The sequence below is a fragment of the Trachemys scripta genome, chromosome 23 (assembly GCF_013100865.1).
Source record: "Trachemys scripta elegans isolate TJP31775 chromosome 23, CAS_Tse_1.0, whole genome shotgun sequence".
Lineage (NCBI taxonomy): Eukaryota > Metazoa > Chordata > Testudines > Emydidae > Trachemys > Trachemys scripta.
Window position 1 is genome coordinate 2,518,476 of NC_048320.1, and position 25,261 is coordinate 2,543,736.

The 25,261-nt window shown below is 56.4% G+C and overlaps 1 protein-coding gene across 2 annotated transcripts in view; it reads right to left on the reverse strand.

Annotated features, from left to right (window-relative positions):
* Positions 1 to 25,261, reverse strand: part of ARHGAP27 (Rho GTPase activating protein 27) — an 80,659-nt gene that overhangs the window by 16,647 nt on the left and 38,751 nt on the right. Inside the window, exons 1-7 of one of the 2 annotated variants that reach the window (XM_034755826.1) lie at positions 14,838 to 15,003; positions 11,273 to 11,707; positions 10,724 to 10,951; positions 8,458 to 8,571; positions 7,756 to 7,823; positions 5,572 to 5,659; positions 1,561 to 1,665 (exon numbers count right to left, since the gene is read on the reverse strand). In XM_034755826.1, the coding sequence (XP_034611717.1) occupies positions 1,561 to 1,665; positions 5,572 to 5,659; positions 7,756 to 7,823; positions 8,458 to 8,571; positions 10,724 to 10,951; positions 11,273 to 11,707; positions 14,838 to 14,909 (1,110 nt within the window). In that variant the 5' untranslated portion in view covers positions 14,910 to 15,003. Of the gene's footprint in view, positions 1 to 1,560; positions 1,666 to 5,571; positions 5,660 to 7,755; positions 7,824 to 8,457; positions 8,572 to 10,723; positions 10,952 to 11,272; positions 11,708 to 14,837; positions 15,004 to 25,261 lie in introns of those variants that run through there. The other variant, XM_034755825.1, reaches the window with a different exon arrangement.

Here is a 25,261-nt window from a genome sequence, read left to right on the forward strand (position 1 = left end):
AGGGGGTTGGGGTGCAGGAGAGGGTGAGGGGTGTGGGCTCTGGGAGGGAGTTTGGGTGCAGAAGGGGGCTCCAGGCTGGGGGAGGGGGTTGGGGTGCAGGAGAGGGTGAGGGGTGTGGGCTCTGGGATGGAGTTTGGGTGCAGGAGGGGGTTCCAGGCTGGGGCAGGGGGTTGGGGTGCAGGAGAGGGTGAGGGGTGTGGGCTCTGGGATGGAGTTTGGGTGCAGAAGGGGGTTCCAGGCTGGGGCAGGGGGTTGAGGTGCAGGAGAGGGTGAGGGGTGTGAGCTCTGGGATGGAGTTTGGGTGCAGAAGGGGGCTCCAGGCTGGGGCAGGGGGGTGGGGTGCAGGAGAGGGTGTGAGGTGCAGGCTCCGACCGGGAGGCGCTTACCACAGGCGGCTCCCGGCTGGCAGTGCAGCAGGGCTCAGGCAAGCTGAGCTGCCTGCCTGCCATAGCCCCATGCTGCTCCCAGAAGCGGCTGGCTACTGGCACGTCTCTGTGCGCCCCTGTGGGGAGGGGGACAGCGTGTCTCCATGCTCTGCCTGCACCCGCAAGCGCCGCCGTTGCAGCTCCCATTGGCCGGTTCATTGCCCCCCCACGACCAGGGGTTGCAGAGACGTGCAAGTAGCCGGCCACTTCCAGGAGTGGTGTGGGGCCACAGCATGCAGGCAGCCTGCCTGAGCCCTGCTGTGCCGTTGGACTTTTAGCAGCCTGGAGATCACGATTGACTAGCAGAGGCTCCAGGATCAACCAGTTGATTGTGATTGATGGGTTGGTGACCACTCAATTGTCTATAATTATGGATTTATTTTTGTGGGGCTCCCCTTAGCCTGGAGCTCTGGGCTGCCTAAAACCCCTGCGTTAATCCGGCCCTGGTTAGGAGTGTTAAAACAATCACTCCTGCTGCCCGACATGGCTACGCCAGCCAGCCCCTGGAGCAGACACAGCTATACCCCCAGAAGAGTGCTTCTCGCACCGTAGCTAATGGCCTTTGGGGAGGTGGTGTAGCTATGCTGGGAGAAGAACTGCTGTCTTATGCTGTGTCTACACTAGAGGGTTCTGCTGGCACAGCTATACCGGCCAAGGCTCTGTAGTGTAGACACTGCCTTCGATTCCGATCTAGCAGTGCCTTACCTCAGGGCTTGTTGACACTACAGAGCTTTGCCGACATTGCCACTCCAGCAGAGTCGCTGGTGGATATGCAGCAAATGGAGCTCTTCCGCCGGCATAGCCACACCACCTCCCCGAACGCTCTTCTGGCAGCATTGTTGCATCTACACCAGGGGCTTTGCTAGCAGAGCTGTCAGCTGGGGTGGGAGGTGATTGTGTAATGCAGACTAATCATAAGTCATTCAGGAACAGGGTTCAGCTAAACCAAAATAAACCACCTTTAAACCAAAGTAAGCATCTACACATGGTCTATGTGGGTTTAACTAACCCAGTTTGCACACGGAGCAGGCCTTGGTGTTTCCAATGGTTTTAGCCTCTTTACCAAGGCAACACATCTCTCCCCCCACCTGGCCCCGCGGCCCCACCAAAGCCATGCTGCATTGAGTGGACTCACCTCCAGAACGTTCTTCTTGCTGGATTTCTCTTTGGGAGCCCAGGACACGGCAGCCCCCCGCAGATCCACAGTATGCTCGGGTGCGGTCAGCATGGAAGGGTGTTTCTGGAGGAAGGAAAGAGGATGGTCATGCCCAGGGAGACACTGGGCTCTGTTCATAGGAGCAGACCAGCGAGGCTGTCACAGGGTGGAGAACGTTTACTCTACATGGGCTATAAAACCAGCCAAGTGGGCAGGGGTCCCATGTCTGTCCTTGGCATTTTGATTGGGCTCAGAGCTGGGTGTGGACGGACCAAGGCAGGTACAGCCAGTGCTGTCCTACCTTCCTGTCATCACCCCTCTGGTGGGGTTCCTGCCAGGGACACAGGTCTCTATAGGTAACGTGGCTGCAGGTACGAAGGGGAACCCAGCCCGGTGCCAGACCCAGCACAAGGTGGCTAGAACCCTGGATGAGAGGACCCCGATCAGCTCCTCGTTCCATCTGAGCTGGCAGAGGGCAGCCCCTCCACACTCCAACTGCCATGGGCCATCAGGGGGGCTAGCCAATGGAGACAGGCCATGCCATGGGAACACAGAGTAGGGATTAGAATCTAGGCCTTTTGGCTCCCGGCCACCAAGTGCCTCTCACAGCACACCTCGCCCAGAGTCAGTTGTACCAGAACCAGCCGATCAGAGGTTCATACGGTTTCATTCCATTGGCGCAGTGTGGTGATTGGGCCTGCAGCATATCTGCTGCATCACTGAGCCCAAGCAGGCAAAGATCATGAGTCAGGCTCCAAAAAACCATCCGATTGGCTTAAAAACCATGAGTTTAAAATACTACTACTACTGTGGGGTGTTTTCCTTTGCCTCTGGGTGCTGGAGCCATTTGGGGTTGTGTTTCCCAGCTTTTTCTCCACAACCATGAGAGTAGAAACTTCCTTTTTTAAAACTGAAAGCTGAAATTCTCACCTAATTAGGGTGACCAGATAGCAACTGTGAAAAAAACAGGACAGGGGGTGGGGGGTAATAGATGCCTATATATGAAAAAGTCCCAAAAAACTGGTCTGTCCCTTTAAAAACGGGACATCTGGTCACCCTACACCTAATCATGTTTGCAGGAGTTGGGGCTTAAAGAAAAACATCAAAGATCACGAGACCTGGGACGAAGCCACAAGAGGTGGCGGAACTCTCTCCCATTCTGCAGCATCTCAGCTTTCATTCAAAACAAAACCGCTCGTGGTTGCAGAGTGAACCTCCCCAGCAGAAGCAGGGTGGGACTTTGCAGGGACGCCTGCAGAATGCCTGAAACAATAGCTCTGAGAAGAATGAACTCTGCCGGTCCCTAGTCATCACCTCAGGGAGCGGGGTTGGCGTAAAACTCACTGATGACAACTGACTATTTCATTTGTGCCTCCCAGTGAGGTCACCGGGCGATGTGCGTGCACTGAGGGGACTTTGCAATTCTAAACGGATGCACATGGGCCATAATTAAAAATGTAATTCAACCCTCCCCTGGACTGGACACCAAGATTGCCCCGAGTATTTCTAAGACTAGGGCAATACTAGAAACTTTTGCCTGGATAGCAATAGCAGGTAGGGATGCAATCTTGTTATGACATTTTAATATGGGCAAAAGCCCTAGCGTGGACACAGTTATACTAGCCAAAAAGTCCTTTTGCTGGGAGAGCTTATTTTGAACTATACCAGCAAAGCCACACTTTTGTTGACGGAAGCTGCATCTCCACTATAACTGTGCCTAAAGGAGCCTAGACCTAAATACCAGAGGGAGCAGAACTCACATCTGAAGCAATCTGTATAGCGCTGTGAGATAAACCTGTCTTCGTACAGCTGCGTAGGGAAAGCGCTGCCGTCTGTCCACACTGACAGCTGACAGCACAGTGGTGTGGCCACACTTGCAACATTTGCAGCTGTGTTGGGAGTGGTGCATTATGAGCAGCTATCCCAGCATTCATGTGTCTGCAACGTGCTTTTCCAAACAGTGGGGGGTGGAGTGTGACGGGGAGTGTGGGAGGGGAGAGAGAGTGCTTTTTGGAGCGTGTCAGCACTCTATTTTGCAAGTTCCGAACTCCCGGCCCCCTGCTCATTCATTCACTCACTCAAAGAAAACAGCAAACTATTTGCTTTTTCTCTGTGGTACGAGCTTTGAAACTGGCACTTCCGCATTCCTGCGGCCGGTCACAACGATGGAGAGGATTGGCCACTTGACAAGGTGACCAGTACAGCGCTGCAGGTTGATTCCTGGTACACACTCACAGGGGAGAGTCGTAGCCACTCCGCTGCATCTCTTACGCTTCTCGGGGAGGTGGAGTACCCGCAGCAGTGTACCCAGGGAGATACAGCGCTGTACGTGCCTTGCCAGTGTAGGCGGTCAGTGAGTTACAGCGCTGGGGTTGGCTTTACGGCGCTGTAACTCGCAAGTGTAGCCAAGGCCTGAGTGAGGAGCGGTGACGGCTAGGGGCCAGCACGGAATTCTCCCATAAAGGGGAGGAACGTCCCTTCCTGGATGCTCTCTGTGGTAAGTCAGTAATGCTGGCATTGGGTACGTGGTTATCGGTTTTGTGTCCAGGGGGTCAGGGCTCTGGTGTGCATGTGGTTTGCTGGGTTTTTCTAATAGAACACAGCTTTCCACTGGGAAATGTCAGTGAAATACCCAGGCACTTTGCTATTCCACAGGGGATTAAAGAGTCTGTCTGCTCCAACCTCGTGGGTGGCGACTTTCCACAGAGCGAATATACCTCGGGAACTAATCCGGAATAAGGGAGGGTTTGAATTGCAAGAGCAATATTTATTTCTGATTAATTCCCTGTACGGACTCTCTTGTTCCAGAAGAAGAGTGCCGTTTTCTGGGTTAGCCATTTCTGTTCCACAATTGCTCTTCTGCTCAGGTTCCCCAGGCAGACAAGCCCTAAGGCAGTTAGGAACCCAGATCCCATTAGATTTCAGTGGGGATTTGGCACCTTATTCCCTGAGGTTCCTTTGAAATCCCAGCCCCCATCGTCCACCAGTCAGGAAATTGCGTCAGGCATTTCAGCGGGCTGAAGGGCTCCCCGGATGCATCATTTTTATTAATTTCCCGCCACATGAGCACAGCTCTCCACCCTGGTTGAGCCTCAGTGATGGAGTTTGCAGGAATAGGATGTGGCCCTACAGAGCTCCCAGCACTGTGCGTGGATGTCAACCTTGCTGCATCTGGCGAGGGGTCTGCTTGGGGCGTGGAGCTCCTTGCAGATACATTTCTTCTCTCGCCCTCATTCTCTTCCCCTTGCTGCAAAATGCCGCCAAAAGTGTTGCAAGCCCACACCAGCCCTGAGCTGTGTGACAACGCGCACCAGGGCTGCGAGCAGCCTTCCCTATTTCGAGCGGCTCTGACCACAGCTCAAAGGCCACGCGAGGGAGTTCTGGGTTTCCTTTGTCGCTGGTGGTAACTTACTCGCGTCTCTTATTATAAACACTAATCCGGGAGGGGGAAAACAGCCCCTGCAGAGCAACTCGGTCTCTTTCCCTGCTGAGTCACTCCACTAGCATCCAGCACCTAGAAGGGGTCTGGAAGCCACAGGAACAGGGGGCTTTTGAATGCAAGCCACACACTCTAGGGAACATCACCCAATTTCAGATTCCAGAACGGGATTCGACTGGTCGATCGACTGTCAAAGCCCGGGCTGGGATGATTTAGTTGGGGTTGGTCCTGCTTTGAGCAGGGGGTTGGACTAGACACCTTCTGAGGTCTCTTCCAACCCTGATCTTCTAGGATTCTATGGTCCCACTATTTTCAGGGTCAATTGGGAGACAAGTCAGCCAGGCCCAGAGTCTGCTTGCACACTTCGCTCCTTGCAGAAAGCTTGCTCGGTACCTGGGAAGCATCTCCTGCAGGGTGATGAAGGAGGGAGGGTACAAGCCAGAGGCTGCACAGGGAAGGGCTGGGAAATTGTGCTGGTGAGCAGCCTGCAGCCTGTCAGCAACTCCCAACCTGGGCCTAGCAAGGCCAGTAGCCAAAGGCTGGCAACTCACCAAGCTGCTGGAAGACAAATGCTTCGACTCCTTAAAAAAGGTCAAGATGCCCCCTTCCAGCACAGTCCAGGATGAGCTCCAGTTCTTCCTGCGGGAGGAATGGTGAGGAAAGCATTAAACCCAGATGTCGGTTATGCTGGCAGGACCCTGTTCCCATGCTGCCAGCTGAGGAAGGGAAGGTGGGGGGCAGCCCTATGCATGGCACAGCCCCTTCTCTCAATGGCCTCCTCACTTCCTAAGGAGACACTGGTTCCTTCATTGCTGGTTGGTCCGGGAGTTCTACATAAAATCCTCCTCCCTGTGCTCGGAGCTGTACACAGGGAGAAGTGCCAAGTTTGCTTGTCTGTGGCCAGATGCTGGCACAGCCCTTTGCTGTCCGGGAAGCAGGGCGGCCTGGAAAACTTACCAGTAGAGGGGGGGAGGTTAGACCCAAACGAACATTATCTACCTAACCCTGCATCCCACCGCAGGCCGCTCAGGCTGGGGCAGGGAGCTCCTGGCAAGTTCTGCTCAAAACGTGAATGTTTGCAAAAGCAGGTGCATAGATTTCAAAGCCAGAAGGGACCATTATAATCTCGTCTGACCTCCTGCATAATAGCTGGGAGCTGCTCTAGGTTCTGGCCCCCCCCAGGACTGCCCATGGGCCCCTCTTCAGCCAGCAGTGAGCCCCCAGAGCAGTGAGCTGGGATACTGCAGCCCTCGGGTCTACACCGCAGAGCAAGTCTGGGGGATCGTCTCCGGGTTGGCCTAGCCCAGGTGTGAGCAGCCAGGCTGCAAAGCCCTGCCAGCGTCACTGGGACCTCAGTGGTGCTGCATTCCCCAGTGCGTGTCACTAGGATTTCAGGGGGGCAGCCCCCAGTTCTTTATGCCGCACTACGCTGAGCCGCTCCGTGATCCTCTGCCCTTGTGGGCACACAGGAAGGAATTGTGGGAAGACGCTGGAGGGTTTCTGTGTGGGCGGATTACCAGACCCAGGGCTGTAACCAAGACCCCCAATGGGCCAGCTAGGCCGAGTTGAAAGCTGCACCCCACTTGGGTATGGGAGTTGTGTGGGGGGATGGGACAGGGGTAAGCGCTCAGGAGACAAACCCCTGCACAGAACTTGTCCTGGCGGAATTGTCCCCTAGTCAGCTCCGTGACTGTCCTGGCCCCTGGAGGATGGTGCAGTGGTGTATAAGGGCCATAGCAGGAGAGCAAATCCCTCCTCAGTCTCGTCTTGGAATGGAGGCTGGATCTTGCCAAATTTGGAGAAATTTACAGAATGCATCAAAAATGGTGGCAACACCCTCAAAGAGCAGGACTGGCTGAGACTTTCCTAGTTTAGTCTCCCTAGCTCAGGTGCTTCCAGGGCCCACCTCACTCTAATATCTGAACAGGCCTGTGGGATGCGGCTACCACCACACTGCACACATGGAGAAGTGCGGCACCGAGAGACACATGGAACACGCCCACGCTGCCGGCGGGAGGTGACTACAGCACGCATAGACAGACCCAAGCTACCTCTAATTAGCTAGCCCAGGTACCAACAGCAGCGAAGCCTGGGGCAGAACAGACTTCAGCACAGGCTGTCCGATCCCACCCGTACCCTGAGTACTGGCTTGAGTGGCTCGCCAGCACTGGAGAACACACTGCTCTGGGCACTTGGGCTAGCAAGATCCAAGCTAGCTCGGGTCTGGCTGTGCATGCTGCAGTCACCCCCTGGTTGCAACACAGCGACACCCTGAGTGACCTGCCCCAAGATCACACAGGAAATCTGTGACCGAGCGGTTAATAGCGTGAACACAAACAACTCACTAGTGACCTGTCTCCCTTTAGTGAAAGATCAAGCAGGACAATCCCCAGCCCCCCCAAACCTTCAAAGCAGGGAAATAAGAAGTTATGGGAAAAGTCTCCTTTATTCCTTGCCTACAGCACTGTTAGGAACACACCGCCAGGTGCTCAGAGGGTTTTACTCCCATCTCCAACCATACCCCACAGCAGCACGTCCCCTGGATCTATTCACAGACTGGAAAGGAGGGGAAAATGTTCAACAGGGAAGGTCATTAGCCACCGAGGGTTGTCAGTGATGGAGAATCAAGGTTGGACATTTCTCTAAAAGCTCTGCTCTGGGAATTATTGTCTGCTCTGTGGAAGGCAGCGAGTCGGAAGTCTGCCCTGGTGCTTGTCACGCTGAGACTCTCTTACCGTAATCGCTTTCCTTTATCAGCTGTTTTTGTCCGGTAAAGAACTCCGGCCTTGTCCAGGCTTTTGAACTGAAATCAAAGATAAGTCAGGGGTTAAATCTGCTCCGTGAGCATTTCCAAGGGAAACTGGCTTTCAAACAGCCGATCATCAGGGCCACTGATGGAGTGGCCACAATGCCCTGGTGCCATCTCCCTCCCCGCCCCGTAAGCACCCGGGAAACGCCCATGGATTTTCACTTGGGCATCTGGATCACAAGCTCACCAGGAAAATAACTTGCCCCAGGGCCCTATTTCAGGAAGTGCTCGGCGCACACGCTTAGTTGGAAGCCCACACGAGCAGGCCCACTGAAATCCAGGAGGTGACCCACGCCTTCAGGTCAGGCACATGCTACAGCACCTCCCTGACCCGAGGCCCAGTGGCTGCCCACTGACAGGGTGGGGTCAGGAGTCTGGGGATCCCTGCAGCTGTCCTTTATGGTCACAATCGCTCCACAGCTACAGTACCCCTTGAGTTAGCCAGCCTGGCCACTACAACAGCTGCCCAGCCCCGGCCGTATGGGTGCCCCCGCCCCGGGACCCGGGCAGGTGAACAGAACTTTTTGGGGAACGGCACCAAAGGGCAGAGTTAAAGTCAGATCTGCTGTCGGCTCCAAAGGAGCCAGCATGACCCCATTAGCAAAATGAGCCCAGCCATCTCCCTCACCTTCTCCTCTTTCTGGATGAGGATGGCTGGCATATAGTTGTGCCAGCTGGCAAAGGGGCTGCTGTCCTGGCTGGACCCGCTGCTTGCTCTCCGGCGACCCCCTGGCACAGAGACCTGGAAGCAGATACCAGTTAGTCACAAACTATATTTATCACCAATGCTGAGAGCCCCAGCCAGCAAACCCCATTGTGCTGGGAGCTGTACAGTAGAGAACTTCCTCTGAACACACACCAAGATTGGGAGGAGAGGGGACAGAAGCAGCCGAGGAGCAGGGACTCACCCAAGATCACCCAGCAGGGCAGAGCTGGGAATAGAACCCAGGTCTGTTGCATGCCAGGCCAGTGCCCTGCCCACAGGGCCAGGCTGTCCTCCACTTTCCTGGCACCTCCTCTGTGCCCTCTGGCATCACTCTGCTGGCTGGAGTGACTCACTCCCTGACCAAGGGTGGCAGCGGGCAAAGCAAACCCACCATGCCTGGCCTTCATCTTCATACTGTAGCCAGTACCTGATGGCTCAGAGGCCAACCCCCGGCTAGCGTGAGAATTTCTGCGAGGCTCAGGGCACAGCCTGTGGCGTGAGATATGACTGCCCTGAGCTTAGCAGGCAGAAACCCTGATATCACTGGCCAGCCCATTCTCCAGCCCAGCCCCAGCCACATGGCCCCACAAGCCAGGCACCTGGCAGGGAACGGAGGGTTTGCTTTAAAAGTATCTGCCACTAGCTCCGCTGAGCAGGCCCCGTGCAGAGACTACGGAACAGTGCTGGGGTGGGGCAGGCTCCCCTCGGCACAGCCCCGCCCTGGGCTGGAGAACGCCAGTATTTGCAGGGAGCCCTGTATCCCCCCAGGAGCAGGGGCCGGCTCCACCTCAAAGCTCCCATGGAGCGCAGCGGCTTTTTCTGCCTGGCCAGCCTGTGTAAAGCCACCCCACCCTCGAGGGGCTCGGAGTTACTTTGCTTGCTAGCTCGGTCATAGGCCCTGTCCCTGCAGAAGGTGGCACAGTTGCAATCCCACAGCACGGACTGGCTGCCCTGGAGCGATATGGGGCTTGTGCTGGGGCAGCAGCCCCAGCTCGGAACTCCAGGCTAGGCAGAGCCCCAGACTAGGTGGTCTCTGGGGCAGGGCCCATGTTTGGTACGTGCACATACAGCACCCAGCGTGGGGGCACAAGGTCTCGGGGCACCCCCACTGCTCTCGCTCTGTCAGGAGTTCTGGCCTTGCCGTGGGAAGGTTCTCTGGCCTGGGCCATGCAGGATGGATGGGAGGGTCAGCATGGTCCCTTCTGGCCTGGAAACCCACCAACACACATTTGGCAGCGACAAGACGCTCAGCGCTGGGCAGCTGTGGGATCCTGACCCCTAGTGGGCAGCTGTCACCGCAGGGCTTCCCTCCTGGCTCGCCCTCGAGCGCCAGCCTGCCTCGGGATCGTGGGCTCCTGTCCTCCACCCCAGACCCACCACAGGGTGTGTGGGGAACTTCTACCCTCCCGGCTCGTCCATCCCCCACCCTGACACAGTGCCCCCCAGCTGTCTGTAAGCCCGATCGTCCCCCTTCCCCTTTCACGCTGCTGCCTCCAGCTTGGCCCCACGCCCTGGGGCCGGCGCTTTCATCACGTCATTTGTGGGTTTTCCAGTCATGCCTAGAGCCCCTCCTGAGATCAGAAGCCCAAGGCGCCAGCCCCTCCCCCCCCACATCGAGCCCTCAGCCTTCTCCTCACCCAGCCCTGCTGCCCCAGAGCTTCTGAGCATCAGCCCTTTAATGCTGGGAACTCCCCAGACTCCTCTCCGCCCCCAGCCCCGCCACTCTGCACAGACACTCCTTCACTCCCACCAAGCCGGCTAAACTCTCTCACTCCCCGCCCTGCCACTGGTGGCACCCGCTTCCTTCGCTCCTGCCCCCTCACTGCTGAGACCCTCTGGGGAAATCCAGCGCTTGGGCGGACTGCGCCCACCTTCCCTGGGGCACAGTTCTGTGCCCCACACGGACGCCGGGCCAGTCTGTTCTCGGCCTCTCTCCCCAGGTACCCCTCCGCCACCTCCGCACCCAGGGGTTTGCCAGATCATTAAAAGGGCAGGTTGAGCCTCCAGCACGTCATCCTCCCCTTCCCTAGGCTGCCCCACTCCCCTTAACCCCTCCCCACACTCCACTTCCACCCCAACTTCTTCCCCAAGAGCCATCAGGCTCCATTTCCTCTCCTTTCAAACCCCATACGTCCTGCCTGGCCCTCGTCCCCCTCCAATGACTCCCATCCCCCCACCAGCTCCGTACCGTGTCCGAGGCGTAATGGTCAGGGTAGAAGGCTTGCCCCTCGGGGTTGTTCTGGCTGCACCAGCCCGGAGAGGGGCTCAGCTCTGCCGAGTGCCTGGGGGATCTCCCTGGCAGAAGGTAAGGGTAGGTGCTCTGCTCATAGGACCCCACCGGAGAATAGTCCTCCTCCGGGTAACCATCCAGCTCCTCGGGGGACAGGTCCGGATAGTCCGTTTCCGGAGTCGGCGGCTGAGAATGTAAGAGAGGTCACCTCTGCGCACCTCTCTGCCTCCCCCACGCTCCCTGTGCCCTGCCAGGGTGCTCTCCCCAGACCCCCTCGCAGAGAGGAGAGAATCCAGCAGGATCCTGGAGATCCCCAGCACTTCCCTGGGTTATTCCCCAGACCAGCACCAAGAATCTACCCACCCGGTCGGCGCTGTTCCATTCTGCACTTCACCAAACCCAGCAATCACCCCGCGCTCCCCAGAGCTACTGGTTTGGGCTCCCCCTTGTGCCCCCCTCCTGGACCAGCCAGCTTTTCTCTCACTCCTGCTCCTCCTGGTGGCTCACCCTCTGGTCCATGGGTCCATACTGTGCGATTGCAGGCTGCATCTCCTGGGCGCTGGGCTCGTCCGCAGCCGGAGGCGGCTCCCACGATGTCTCACCCGTTACCGAATTATAGAAAAACACCTCGCCGCTGGCATCATCCACATACTGGCCCCATTCGGCCGCCGCGGGACTGGGGGCAAGAGACGGCGAGGGAGAGGGAGCAGGACTCACTCCATCTTCTGGGCACCCGAACGGGGAATCCCAGGTGGTCTCGCCCGTCACAGAGTTGTAGTAGAACAAGTGCCCGCTGCCCGTGTCCGTATGGGTCTCCCAGTCCGCAAGGACACTGCTAGGGCAGTGCCGGGGTGGGGAGGGGTCAGTGGCTGCTGATTGCTGTCGGAGCTCCTGTATGTTCACATACACTGGGGTGGGGTTCTTCTCCTCCTCCTGGCAGGCCTGGGGAGAGATCAGGACCACAGTCTGTCAGGCTGGATTTGGAATGGCAGCACTGGGCGGGAGACGACATGGGTGGGGGCTGGGCAGGGATGGCGAGAGCATTCTGGTCGGACCATCAGAAATGCGCCGGCCGCGGTGGGGAGAACAGCCGGCGGAACCAGGGTTTCTGGGAACTCATGGCAGGGCTCTGGCTGCCAGAGGGACATTGCTGCACTGTCAGGCCAGGCTCCCTCCCGGGACTGCTAAGCCCACGTGTCCCAAACCCATGAGCCAGGCCCCAAAAGTCATGAGTTTAAAAGATTATAAATACTGCGGCCCGAGGCCCTTCTGGGTTTCAAGCCCTTGGGGGTCATGTTTTCCAGCTTTTCTCCGCCTAGGAACTCACTCTGATATCAATGAGAACTAAGATCTCACAAGACTCCAGGAGCTGGGGCTTTAAAAACCAAACAAACACCGTCATGAGACTCATGATGGAATTGTAACCATTGGCAACTCAGCCTCCGCAACCCTGAACTCCAGCCATGGGAAAGAGTCCAGTACTCACCTCTGAAACACATCCTCATGGGGCACGCCAGGTTTCACTCCCCTCCCCCACTGCTGCACCAGGCTCTTCGCAGTCCCCCCCAGGAGAGCCCCAACATTGCAGTTTTGGAGCCTTCACTCACAGCCCCACACTGCCAAGCCATTCATTCATTCTCCCAGACCACGCAGCCAGCCCCCCACCTGCCTGCCCCCCCACAGTGGGCATCACAAGCTCTACCTCACCTTCTCCTGGCCCCCCAGGGTGGAGAGGGCATTGCGAGAGAGTGCTGCAGTCTGGCTATCCCTGCTCAGCACAACAACCCTCAGGGGGCATTGCAGCCAGTGGAGGAGCTCAAACTAGCCCCCTTAACGCTGAGCTATTTTTGCTGGCAACATACTTTGTACATATCTGGGGACAAAATGACACTACAAAACCCCTTCTACAGAAAGAATATTGATAATGTCACTAGAGATACAGCTGGATAGAGATCCATTATTGTGAGTACACAGGGCAAAAACTACACAGTGCTACACTTGCACTTGAGGTCTAAAACTAGTGGCATGGTAAGGCAGTGTAAAAGCAGTGTGCTGCACGCAATAAAAACCCAGCACCTGCTCCTGTAATTGAGCTGTTTCCTATGCATGAAAGGGAAGGGCAGAAGAGGAAGGATGGCCTAGGGGTTAGAGCCCTCACTTGTGAGAGCTCAGTTCAATTCTCTTCCCTGCCACAGACTGCGTGATCTTGGGCAAGTCACTTAATTTCTCTCAACTCCCATCTGGAGCAAGGGGAGAATAGCCTTGCCCTGCCTCACCTTGGGGGGGGGGAGCACTGTGAGGTGCTCAGATAATCCAGCAATGGGTCCCAGGCAGCAGACTGAGGTGGGGCCAGCATCCTTTTGCATTTGTACAGGTTTCACCAAATTGATTTAAAAAAAACCCAACCAACCAATCCGCACACTTGTAGTTAAAGCAGGGTCACTTTTTTGGTGCCAATAAGCCTAAAAACCAGACTGCTTCTTTACATATCTAGATTTAATCATCCAAATTTGGACATTTTGGCCCAATTTAATGGAACATGAAAAATGTCCAGTTCCCTCTGGAAAGTCAGGGAATGCACAACCTCAGAACATTGTCAATTTTCTGATAAATCCCCTTTCAATTGCAGGAAATTTTAAATTTTCCTACTACAAACATATAAAGCTTTCCCACCACGCCCCTGTGGCGTTTCTAAATGTCATCTGAGCAAGAGGGAAGACTGGCTTATTGACTGTACCAGGAAACTAACTGGCTTCAGGTAAACTGCTGTCACATGCCCAAAGGAAATGAGCTGATAAGATGCAGACAGTTGTTTTCTCCTTGTGATCGCTGTAGTTCTATGATCGTATGTGTTATTGGAGCTATAATGGGTTCAAAGTTTTCACACAGAAACACCGAGAGTTGATTGCCCCGCAGCGTCTCACGCCCATCTCCCACGGTACACACACAGAGCCAGCAATCTCAGTTGAGAACCCAGCCAAAGGGCAGGTGAGGAAACTGAGGCATTGAGCAGGGAGGCGACTTGCTCACACTCACACAGGCAGAGCCAAGAACAGAAGCCACCTCTCTCACCTGGCACCCTGTCCCCATCCGCTGGCTAGACCAAACTCGGAGGCTGCGCAAGCCAACCTGCTGCCCTAGGCAGAACTTCAGTGTGACGCCCCCTTCTTGGTGCTGGAAACTTTGCTCCCCACATATGAGAACCTGAACTCAGCAGAGGTGTGACAACGGGGGGCTCAGGGGGCCAAGGTGCCCCCCTTGACCCCTGGCTGAAGCTGGGAGGTGTAACTGTATTGTCCCTTACCTTGGCCCAGCCACCCCTCCCACATGATGGAAGGGCAGCTGGGCCAGCTGGAGTGGTGCTGTGACCCCATGTACCGTGTCACAGCACCAGTCACTCAGAGCTGGCCTGGTCGCCCCCCCTCCCCACTGTTGCAGTCCTTCAGGCGCCACTACAAATGTCACCAGCCAAGCACTCAAAATAACCAACCCCCACCCCCACTCCTCCCAGAAATCTGCCACCTGCGGCAGCTGCCTAGAGGTAGAGCAGCCCCTGACCACAAGGTCCCCACCAAAGGTTCCCATAGCAATCACCGCTTTCCCAGCCTCTCCCCTCTCTTGGGCATTCTGTAGCTTGGGTTGATTCTGCCCAGTTGAAACTCATTGAATTATTTTAGGCCCAGGATACTATTCCTCTCCAGGCCCCTTTTGCCACAGTCCCCCCGTCAGTGTTGCTGGCTATATTTACCAACATGCTACCTACTTCCTCTTCCTTTCCAAACCGGTGATGGAGACAAACAATTTACAGACTCAACATCAGTCTCTGGGGCGATTCACGGAACCCTCCACAACGTGACACGATTCCCGTCTCCGTCACCCTTTGTCCCAGACCTATAGCAGAGCCCCCAGCCACGCCAAGACACGTCTACAATCCGGGCCCGATCCCCTGAGCCTGTCAACTGAAGCCCACTCCAGGGTATTGCGAGTGCTGAGCGGTAGGATGCTGCGCCCTCAGCTTAGCCCATAAGCGACAGTTACTCTTCCTTGCTGGCTAAGATCTACGCTTCCGCACCTGGGATGAGCTGAACAAACGCAAGAGCCTGCTCCGAGTTCTGGGCAGTGCTTTAGGAGCATGGGCGTCCATCTTCCAGCCCCCGGGACCACGAAGAGGAGCGAGCGCGGGCGCTTTGGCGGGCAGGAGCGTCACAGCAGCAAAGCAAAGGGAACTGGCCCCTAGCGAGAGGCCAATCGAGAGAGGAGAGAGACTTCCCCAAACCTGCCCTGATATGGGCCTGAGCCTTTCACACGTTTCCTGTTGGGGTTTGTGGGGCGGAAGGGTTGCCGTGGTTACACAAGTTTCAAGTTATGCATAATTAGTTATTTGTTGACATTTTACATATTCTTGCAACCTGGCGGCTGCATTCACGCTTCTAAAAGTGGCTCGCTGGTGGCGAAAATCTGAGCAGTAACTTCTGGGACTAGGTTGGATCGAGGGGAAAGAGCCAACATTTAACCCACCTTCAAAGATTTGCTTTTCTAAAGATTCCCTCCAGAGCCAGAAAAGTCTCATCTACACAGAGGACTGTTAAATTCCCACCTCCCGGGAGGAAAGTGAGACAAACACCATCCGGGGACTGGCAAAGAATAGAGCAAGGACTGAAAAACACTAATGCACTTGGCTCGGCTGCAGGGAAAGGATGCAGCCAGTTGAGGGCGCCTCTATCCAGCTCAGCATCCAGCCGGCAGAGGGCTCCAACCCCTATAGGAAAAGGAGCTGCCATGGGGCGGTCAGGGAGCAGGTGGCAGGCAAGGAAGCAGCCTGTGGCTTGCCAGGGAACAGGAGGCGTGGGGGCAGTGGCAGGGTGTGACAGCAGGACAGCATGAGTGAATGGGCCGCAGCGAGAGTGCAGACCAAAGAGCCGGCCATGGGTTGGCTCTGCAGGCCAGGGCGTGTGTGTTGGCATTGCTTCCAGAGGAGGCGTGGCCCTAGACTAGTCTGGGGAGCTGCACGGAACACAGTTACCCTTGACCCCTTCAGGGGGCTGCCCTTAGGGGCTGGGTTAGGAACGGGGGTGGCATTCGTTGACTTGTAGTCCTGGTGCCCATGGAGTTGGCAGCTTGTTCCTGGCAGCCCTCCTGAAGGAATCCTCCGTCACCTGGAACGTGCAAGTGGTCACGGGAATCCACCAACAAGCCCAGTACCCGGAGCACCTGCAGCACTTGTCTCTGTTCCTGGTGCGCCCAGCGCACTACCCAACCTCTCCAGGGGACTGGACCTGCCGCACGCCCAGCCGCGCCTGGCAGGAGGCCGGGTTACAACAGTCCAGCCGTGTGACAATGGAGAGTTAAAGTTCCCATCGGAAACTCAGCGTGTGCGTTAGTCGATCTTGTGTCGCACTAATGTGGTGATTTGGTTAAAAAAAGAAACCAACAATCATGCCTCTTTGAGAGGAGCTGCATGTGCAAGGGTATGAGTTCACACCAGCTCTCTGATTTACCAGTCAGCAACAACCAGCTGAAAACACTGAACAAGTTCTCAAAAGCCACTGAAGAGCTTAGATTTTCAGAAACAGCATATCCCGGGGCACGGGGGTGGCTCAATACACCCGGAGGAGACCTACTCCAGAGTAAAACATGGGCAAAGCAACAACCCATTCAGCAACATTTGCCTGAGTCTGCAGACAGGGCGGACAAATTCCAATTAGAATTTAGGCACAAATCTGTAGCTTCTCCACCCAGCAAACTAGAGGGTGCACACAGGGAAATGAAGTGGGGGGAGAAAAGAAGTGGCTGGAGGTTTTCACTTTTGCAAAACTTTCCTCAGCCCTGACTCAGCAAGGCACCTAAGCACACACGTAATCTTAAGCATGGGAATAGCCCCGCTAAATCCAATGACTCACATGTTTCAAGTTAAGCATGTGCTCCAGGGCCAGACTGAATCAGGACCACAATCGTTTTTGGATTAGTCCGTTCAACAAACCACTTGGCCTAGAAACACCAAGCATCTTTTATCCCTTTGCCCTCAAAGAGAGCTGACAGCCAAGATCTCTTTTTTAAATGGTTTGGCGCAGTCTTGCAGTTGTTTTATAGAATAGAGCTAATATGGCACACAAGGTCCTTGGGGCCAGACCAGCTAACATAGGCCACTCCAGAGCTTCATACTGAAAGTTCAGTGTTCATTTTGTTAGTAATGGTGAAAGCAGATTTCATAGCTGCTGTATGGTTTCGCTGACACACAGAATAACAGCACTGACAGCCAGGATTAGCGTAAAAGGCATCATCTGAGCAGCGAAGACAGGAAACCCAGATTTAAGCCAAACAAAGGCCTCACTGCAGGAGAACCTTTGAACACAACATTCTGAGGAGACATGCAGGCTGACTCATGGACTAAACTCGCAAGACATTAGCATGCTAAAGTTGATCTATGCTTGCAAACAAGCCAGCTTCAGACTGCAGTTTCTCCAGACTCCCTAAAAAGAGGCAGCTAGAATGGCACCTAAAATCATTCCATTCCCGGATGACACGTGGCACTGGAATGGCAAAGAAGTTAAATAAAGCATGGTTATATTATATTATCAATAGGGCTAAGTTTTTGTCACGGATATTTTTAGTAAAAGTCATGAACAGGTCATGGGCAATAAACAAAAATTCATGGAAGTCTATGACTTGTCCCTGACTTTCACTAAAAACATCCCTGATAAGATGGAGAGGTGGGTTCAGCACCCACTGCTGCTGAGGGTCCAGGTTCCCCACTGCTGCAGTGAGTAAGAGCTCTGGGGTTCCCCTGCTTGCAGGGGCTGGGCTACTGTGGGGTCCCCTTGCCCCCCAGGGCAGCTGGACGCTCAGGGGGGTCCCCCACAACAGCTGGGCTGCTGCGGGGGGTTCCCCCACCACCCCTCCCGGCTGGGCAGATGCAGGGGGTTCCCTCCAGGGCAGGGGCTGGGATCTGTTGGGAGGCTGGCTGGGAGTTCCAGCCCTGGGGCAGAAAATGTCACAGAGGTCAATGGAAGTCATGGCATGACATAATCGTAGCCTTAACTATTCGCAAAAATCTACATTAACACGAATATCAGAGGTGCACAGTCTGTTGCTCAAAAGACAGGAAATGCCCGAGTAAAGGGTGCCCATGCAACCTTAATTTGGGCCCACATGCATCAGGATGTAGTTTTTAAATCAGAGACTATTGTTTTCCCCACAGGACCCTGGGTTCATTCAGTGCCCAGTGGATTAGATAGCAGTTCATTATTTCTTTTTAGCCTCCTCATTCAATACCAGGTATCAGGGGGTAGCCGTGTTAGTCTGTATCTACAAAAACAACAAGGAGTCTGGTGGCACCTTAAAGACTAACAGATTTATTTGGGCATAAGCTTTCGTGGGTAAAAACCTCACTTCTGCAGATACCAGGGCCACCCAGAAGATTCAGGGGGCCTGGGGCAAAGCGGGGAAGCTGCGGCTCTTGTACTCACCTGGCGGCGGTCTGGGTCTTCGGCAGCATTTCGGCGGCGGGGGGCCCTTCAGTCGCTCCGCATCCTCAGCAGCACTGAAGGGCCCCCCACTGCCAAAGACCTGGAGCGACTGAAGGGCCCCCTGCTGCCGAAATGCCGCCGAAGACCCGGACCGCCGCCGGGCCAGGGCTCGCGGGGCCCCTGCAGGGCTCAGGGCAAATTGCCCCACTTGTCCCCCCCTGGGCAGCCTTGTTCAATACACAGTCCCAGGCCTTGTTTACTGCACACCCTTCAAATGCTGCACTGAATTCAGAATTATTCATTTCCTCCTAGGCTTTTCTGTAGTGCTTCTGGCTGCAGAAATGGAGTACTGCAAACCAGTCCTGAACTCACCGTAGCAATACAAGCTGAGATAGCATTACCCCCATTTCACACATGGGTTCACTGAGACACAAGGAGAGTAAGGCCAACGTTTGCAAAAGTCTCCATGAATTGCTGGGGCCTCTGTTCCTGGGTGCTCAGCTACACCCACCAAGGGCCTGAGCACTCACAGCTCCCACTGCTTTCAGCTACAGCTGGGAGTGCTCAGCACTTCTGCACGAGGCCCCAGGTGTCTCCAGTTGGGTAGGAGGCACACACAGCCAGGGTGGGTTCCCCAAGCAGCCGGGCAGACTGGGCACTGAGCACATAGGGCAATCCACTACTGCCTAGTTCAGTGGTTTGGGTCTGAAGGAAGCAGGAAAAGTGACCCAGGATAACCCCTGTTGTCTCCCTGCCACCTCCTCAGTAACATGGCCCAGCTTTTCATTCCAGAAGGGGAACGGCTGCCCGACCAATTAGTTGGTCCCCTTTGTTCTCCCCCCCCCCATGCCCCTCCTTCACCCCCTAAACCCCGGCTAAACCTCCCCCTGTCCTGTGTTTGCTCCTATAAAACACAGCCACCAGGAAGGGAGAGAGAACAAACCCCCAAATAGCCCCTCACCTGTGGTGGGCCAACTGCTAGCTGGAGCCTAGCGCTGGCCATCGGGGAACATTTATTCCCAGCCTGCCCGGGCTTGGCGCAGCACTCTCACTGGGCTGGCTGGAAAAGGCAGGCCCAGGCCAGGCGGACATTTTAGAAGGCTGATCAGGATGGCTCCTGGGGCCCTTTATAAACTGGGCTCTCCCCGCAGATGGAGAAGCAGAGCTAGGGAAGAGAGGGAGATAAGCGGCTCCCAGCAGGGTACAGGGACTGTCGGGAGCTGGCATGTGCCCTTAGGGTATACGACTATTAGGCTGCCACGTGTGTTATAACTGGGGTGTCGTGAATTCGGCTCTCTGGTGCTGCTGTTTGCTCTGAGCGGCCCCGGTGAGCTGGGCTGCCCGGGAGAACAGCTGAGCCACTCAGGGTCTTAACCACAAGCCCTGTTCCTCTGGTCCGGGCTCATGGACCCCCAAGGAATGAGCCCCCTGGGGTTTGTACCAAATGCCCAGCCAGCCGAGCTCTCCAGCCCAGTCCTGCTGCCCTCCCTCCTGTGCATGCTGGCCCCACTGAGCCCAGGGGGGAGGCAGGAGGGTGCTGGGGAGGTGGGAGGAAGGCTGGGAATAGGCGGAAGGAGGTCGGCAGGAGAGTTGAGGAGAGGCGGTGGCAGGAGGCACTTGGGCAGGGGGCTGGCAGGGGATAGCGGTGGGTGGAATAGTGCTAAGATGGCGGCTGGGGCGGAGCCTGTGGGGCTGGCCCCAAAGTGAAGGCACTTGCAGCCTGATGGAGAGGTTTTTGGAGGCAGCAAGGAAACCTGTAGCTCCAGGGAAAGTGGGGAGCAAGAGCCCCATGTTGGGGGGCAAGACAGCTACTCCCCGAGCTGATGGGCAGAGCTCAGGGTATGCTCTGCCAGGAGGCAGTGAGGTGGGAGGGCCACTACGGGAGGAAGAGGTCGGCGGCTCCTGCTCCCCCCGTCAGAGACCCGGCAGCTGCCCCTGGCTGCCCTTGTTGAAGAGTGAAGGCTGTGGAGAGCGGAGGTCTGAAAGGAGCAGCTGAGGAAAGGCCCAGAGGAGCAGGCTAGGCTCCTAGGAGATGGGTGAGGAGAGACAGGGGAGCAATGGAGGAGGAAGGATGGCCTAGTGGTTGGGGCTCTGGCCTAGGACAGGTGAGACCAGGATTCAATTCCCTGCTCTGCCACATACTCCTTGGGTGAGTCACTTAGCGCGTCGGCGCCTCAGCCCGCTCTGAGCAGTGGGGTTACCAGCCCTGCCGCTGAGGGGGGCGTGAGGAGACAGCCGTGCAAACAGAGAGGTGCTCGGCTATTACAGTAATAGGGGCCACGGAAAGAGCCTGGAAGGAAAAGCACAAACTGTGCTAGGGCATGAGCAGCTGCAGCAGGCAGTGAGAACTGTGCCCGAAGAAGGGGTAGAGGCCCCAGCCCTAGAGACGCTGGACTGAGCGCTAGCAGAGGGGGGCTTCGGCCCCAGGGCTTCCCCTCAGCCCAGCAAAGCGACCTGGCCCCTGGCCTACTTTGCAGGAGGGAGCCTGTGCGGTCTCGGGGTGAGACCACAGGCCTTGGGCAAGCACCCCTGTGCCCCAGTTAGCATGAACCCTGCTCTGGAGCCACCGGCCCTTTCACAGCTGCCACCGCTGAGCAGGACCAAGGAGAAGGGGCTCCCCTTCCCCCACTGTCACCACTCCTCCAGACCAAAGGAGTCTGGGGATCTCTTCCCACCCAGGCTGCTGCTGCTCTGCCTGGCCCCCTTCCCTGCAGCCCATGTTGCTTCTCCTGGCAGGGTGACTCTGGGGCTACCCTTCCATCTCAAGTGCCACATTCCCCCCCACACCACCAGTTTCTGGGGCTGCTGCGAAGCCCCCCCTTTCCTCCTGGGGTTATGGGAGCGGGTCTTTCTCCAACCCCCCTTTTCTGGAAGCAGCAGTGACAGGGAAGCTGTGGGATAGGGGATTGTAATTACTGGGTCATTCAGCCCTGGCCTCACAGTAACTCTGGTGCCAGCTGCGGGGGGCAGGGTGCCCCTGATGGCTCTGTTCCATCTCGAAATCCCATGGCTATATTCCAAACAAGTGTGGTGTTCCCCTGGAGTTCAGGCTAGTGTAAAACCCGTAAGGAGGCACCCGTAATAAATAGGAGGGGGCCAATCCCACCGCTTGAACCTACTTGACACAAACAATGCACTCCAAAGTATCCATCTGCCTGTTGAAGGTCCCTGACATGCCCTTAACTCTGACCCATAGCAGCAGCCCGAGCTCCATTAGACACCCGAGCTCCTTCTCCAGCTACCACACAGGATCCTCTTTTTAGTGACCACAAAAACACATCTGGATACTTCTCCTCTTAATGCTCTGAGCTAGCACGAAGGCGGGAGAAGCCCATTTCCATGCCTAGGTACGGCTGGTGAAGTGACCCTCACCTGTGAAAATGGAGCTTGGTATTTCAAATGTCTTTGGGTCTGGTTTTCTTTTTTTAAGGAAACAACATTCTCCTGAGGGTATTTTGCTGCAACTGCATCTAAGTGTGGGGTGTGAGTGGAGAGAATCAGACTGACGCACACGTTAAAATCTGTGCAACGCATGGGAACTGGGACACGTACAATGACAAGTGCAAGAGAGACATTGTTACTCCTCAAGCTATACATTCAAGTGAATAGATTCCTGTGTCCCTGTATTCGCGAGAAGACCCCTTTGAATTCTGAATTCCTGCATGGCTCCTGCTTCTTAGCTAGGGACTTTTCCAGAGGTGGTTCAGGCACTCAGCAGCAGAGTTACTACTCTGGCAATAAAAGCAGTCACAAAATCACACCCAGGTGAGTGAAGAGGATATTTGGACCCTCGCTGTTCTGCAGCTGGCCCAAGCTTTCTGGGATTCCACCTTGGGATGAGCCATGGCATGTGATGTTCCCAGGCGATAGGTTTGATTTTGCGAGATCACAGGGACTGGATTATAAAATCAGGTTTAGCTGGGGACTCTGGGACCACAATGAAGCACACATGGATGTTAGGAATGCACCTCTCCTTTTCACATGCATGTTCCTGTGCGCACTGTGCATGTCTGCATCTGCCCCTTCAGTGCAGGTGCCCAGCTCCTGTCTGTGTCAGTGGGGCAGGGATGGAGGAGATAGTCCCACAGAGAGACACCGACAGTCAGGGAAGACTGGGAACGGACTCGCCCATTGCCTTCCCAACCAATTCACCTCTAAGCCTGCTGAACGACCTCTGAGCTGATGGGGACAGAGTCCATCCCTAGTTGAGGGGCTGGTACCTGGACATGCCTTGCTGACAGGAGAGGGGGCTGGGCAGGCATTTCATGTTACCACGCTTATTCCTTCAAGGCTGCAGAAAAGCTGTTAAAGGAGAACACTCCGCCCTTAACAGCCCTGGCTTGTGACAAGTGGGCAAATGAGTCACAAGCCAGCTGAACCTGCCCCGCCTGGCCCATACAGTTGGGTGCCACCCCACTCACCTCTTGAGAGGCCCAGCTCAGAGCCAGCCATCCTGCACCCGTGCCCCACTCCTGTAAATCTCTGAACACCCCCATAGGGCTTCAGTGAGAAAAGGCCGGTTGCTACATACTCACAGTGAGGTGAATGGGGCTGGCTGAGACTCCTGGCTGCTCGGGGCTCTGATCCCCACCTGCATGGCACTAAGGTGAATGCATTCAACAGCCACCCCTCCGCCCTGCTTACAGTGTCTTCCGTTTGCTCACACATCCTGGTCTGGATCAGGTAAGACACATACCCTGATTTGCATAGGGAGGGGCTAGTCCTCCTTGGGTTTAACCCTTCTGTTGCCCCATCCCAGCTGCTGGGGAGTGCTCTGACTAATCACAAAGGACTGGCTTAAGCAAACTCAACCTGTGCAGAGACCAAGCCCTTTGGAGCCTGCGGGACCTTCCCTAGGTAACATTCCTGGTAATGCTCTGGAGTCTGTGGCCATCTGCTTGTAGGCCAGGGAGGCCGTTCTAGCCAGGGCAGTTCAGTCAAATCCAGAGAGGTGGGGAAATCTGGTCTGTCTCACACCCTTGGTGTGCGGAGCCTGCTGCATTTCTGTGCCTGCAGGCAGGGGGGCTCTCCACACGGCCCCACCTGCTAGTGGAGTTTGGGCCCACAGCATTAGCAAACAGAACCTCTCTCCTCAATTCAATTCCCCCATTCCCCACCCCCTTGAGGACACAGCCTGGCCTGCAGGGGCTCAGCAGGACGTTTGCAGAAGTGACTAGTGAATTGGGGCTCCCAATGTGAGGCAGATTAAAGGGGCTGACTTTCAAAGGCTGGGCCTGGCCCCTGTCTGCAAACAGGGCCATGCTTGGGGGTGTCAGGTTGAAAACCCCAAACCTGAGGCCATGAGGATCTTGGCCCTGGAACTTTGAATCCTGTTTTCACGTTTCCTAACACGATGCCTAATCACAGCTGGGAGCAGGCTTGTCTGCCCTGGAGAAAAAGGTGTCTCTGCCAGGCGCGTGCTAACGCAAGTGATGTGACACTCCTAGTGCACGCAAGGCAGTTGCAGCGGGGAACCCAAGTGGTTGGGGAGGGGTTACCTGATCCGGCTAATGTGGGTTAAAGCTGCAGCAGGATGGGAACACGGGTCAGCGTGGTGTGAAAATATATTTTTGCTAGTGATGCCAAGACGTGCTGGTTGTTAACACGTGTTAAGCCACGACTGGACCTTCTCCAGAGCACAGGGAGACCCCCCCAATGCCAGGGGGAGGGGTCAGGAGCGGCACCAGGGTTTTTGCCACCCTAGGCAGCAGCGTTCCTCCTCAGAGCATTCGGCGGCGGGGGTCCTTCCACGCCGCGTCTTCGGGGCACTTCAGCGGCAGGTCCCGGAGCGAGTGAAGGACCCGCCGCCGAAGCACCCCGAAGACGCAGAGCAGAAGGACCCCCGCCGCTGAATTGCCGCCGGGGACGGCAAAATGCTGCCCCCCAAATCCTGCCTCCCTAGGCGACCGCCTAGGGTCGCCTAGTGGAAGCACCGGCCCAGGGAGGAGTATGGGGCTCCTCATGGGGAGGGCTGATATTGACCAAACTCAGTCTCAGCCCTGCCCCGCTCCAACTAAGTGATGGGGCATTCCCAGTCCTCACACATGCAGCATCTCACTGACCAACAGATCGGTTCCAAGATAAACCCAATACACACCCCACCCAGGATGTGGTGCAATCAGCCTTGCCTCCCTGCACAGAGATCCTCTGGGCTCTATGCTACATTCCCCCACCCCTGCACCTCTGCCTGCCCTCCCACTACACCCTGCTGCCTGGGAACTGGGGTGGGGTGGCAGAGGGCGGGGGAAGGAGTTCCCAGCCAGGGAGGGGCAGGACTTTGCCCCAGCTCCTAGCAGCTAGAAACTGACTCCCCACCCTCAGCAGACTGCCGCACAACTCCCCGAAGGCTGGGGATATTAGCTAATCCTCAGACGGTATCCAAAGATCTGCCCCATTGCAAAGGTGCTTGGTGGGTCCTGAAATCCCTTTATCTGCCTGCAATGAGTGGCTACTTCCTGCCGCTGCCGGTGTTTTCTATCCTTGGCCTGTCAGCTATGAAAGTTCAAAACGCGGCCTCTGATGGGTCACCCGGCCAGCGATGCCGTCAGCGGCTGTGTCACATGCAGCACACGGCTCACCTGGGCGATAGGGCTGTTAAACAGGCCCAGCCTAAAGGGAGTTCATTTGGTAGGTGCTAAAATAGGGTTACCATATTTTGTGCCTCCAAATGGAGGACACTCCCCGGGGCCCCACCCCCCGCCCCAACTCCGCCCCCTCCCAAAGTCTCCGCCCCCTCCCCTGCTTCCCACGAACATTTGAGTCGCGGGAAGCGTGTAGCAGGTAAGGGGAGTGTGGGGGGAGGAGGCGCGGCCCAGGCTGGCCCCCGGCGGCTCCAGCCTGGGTCGGCTCGGGCCCTGGGGTGCCAGCCCCGGCCGACCACCCCCGGCGGCCCGGCGCACCCCCCGGCTCCCGGCCCGCCCGGCGACCCCGCGACCCCGGACCGGCTCCCCGCCCCGCGGGCCCGGCCCCGCGACTCCGGACCGGCTCCCGGCTCCCTGACCCCGCGGGCCCGGCCCGGCTCCGCGGGCCC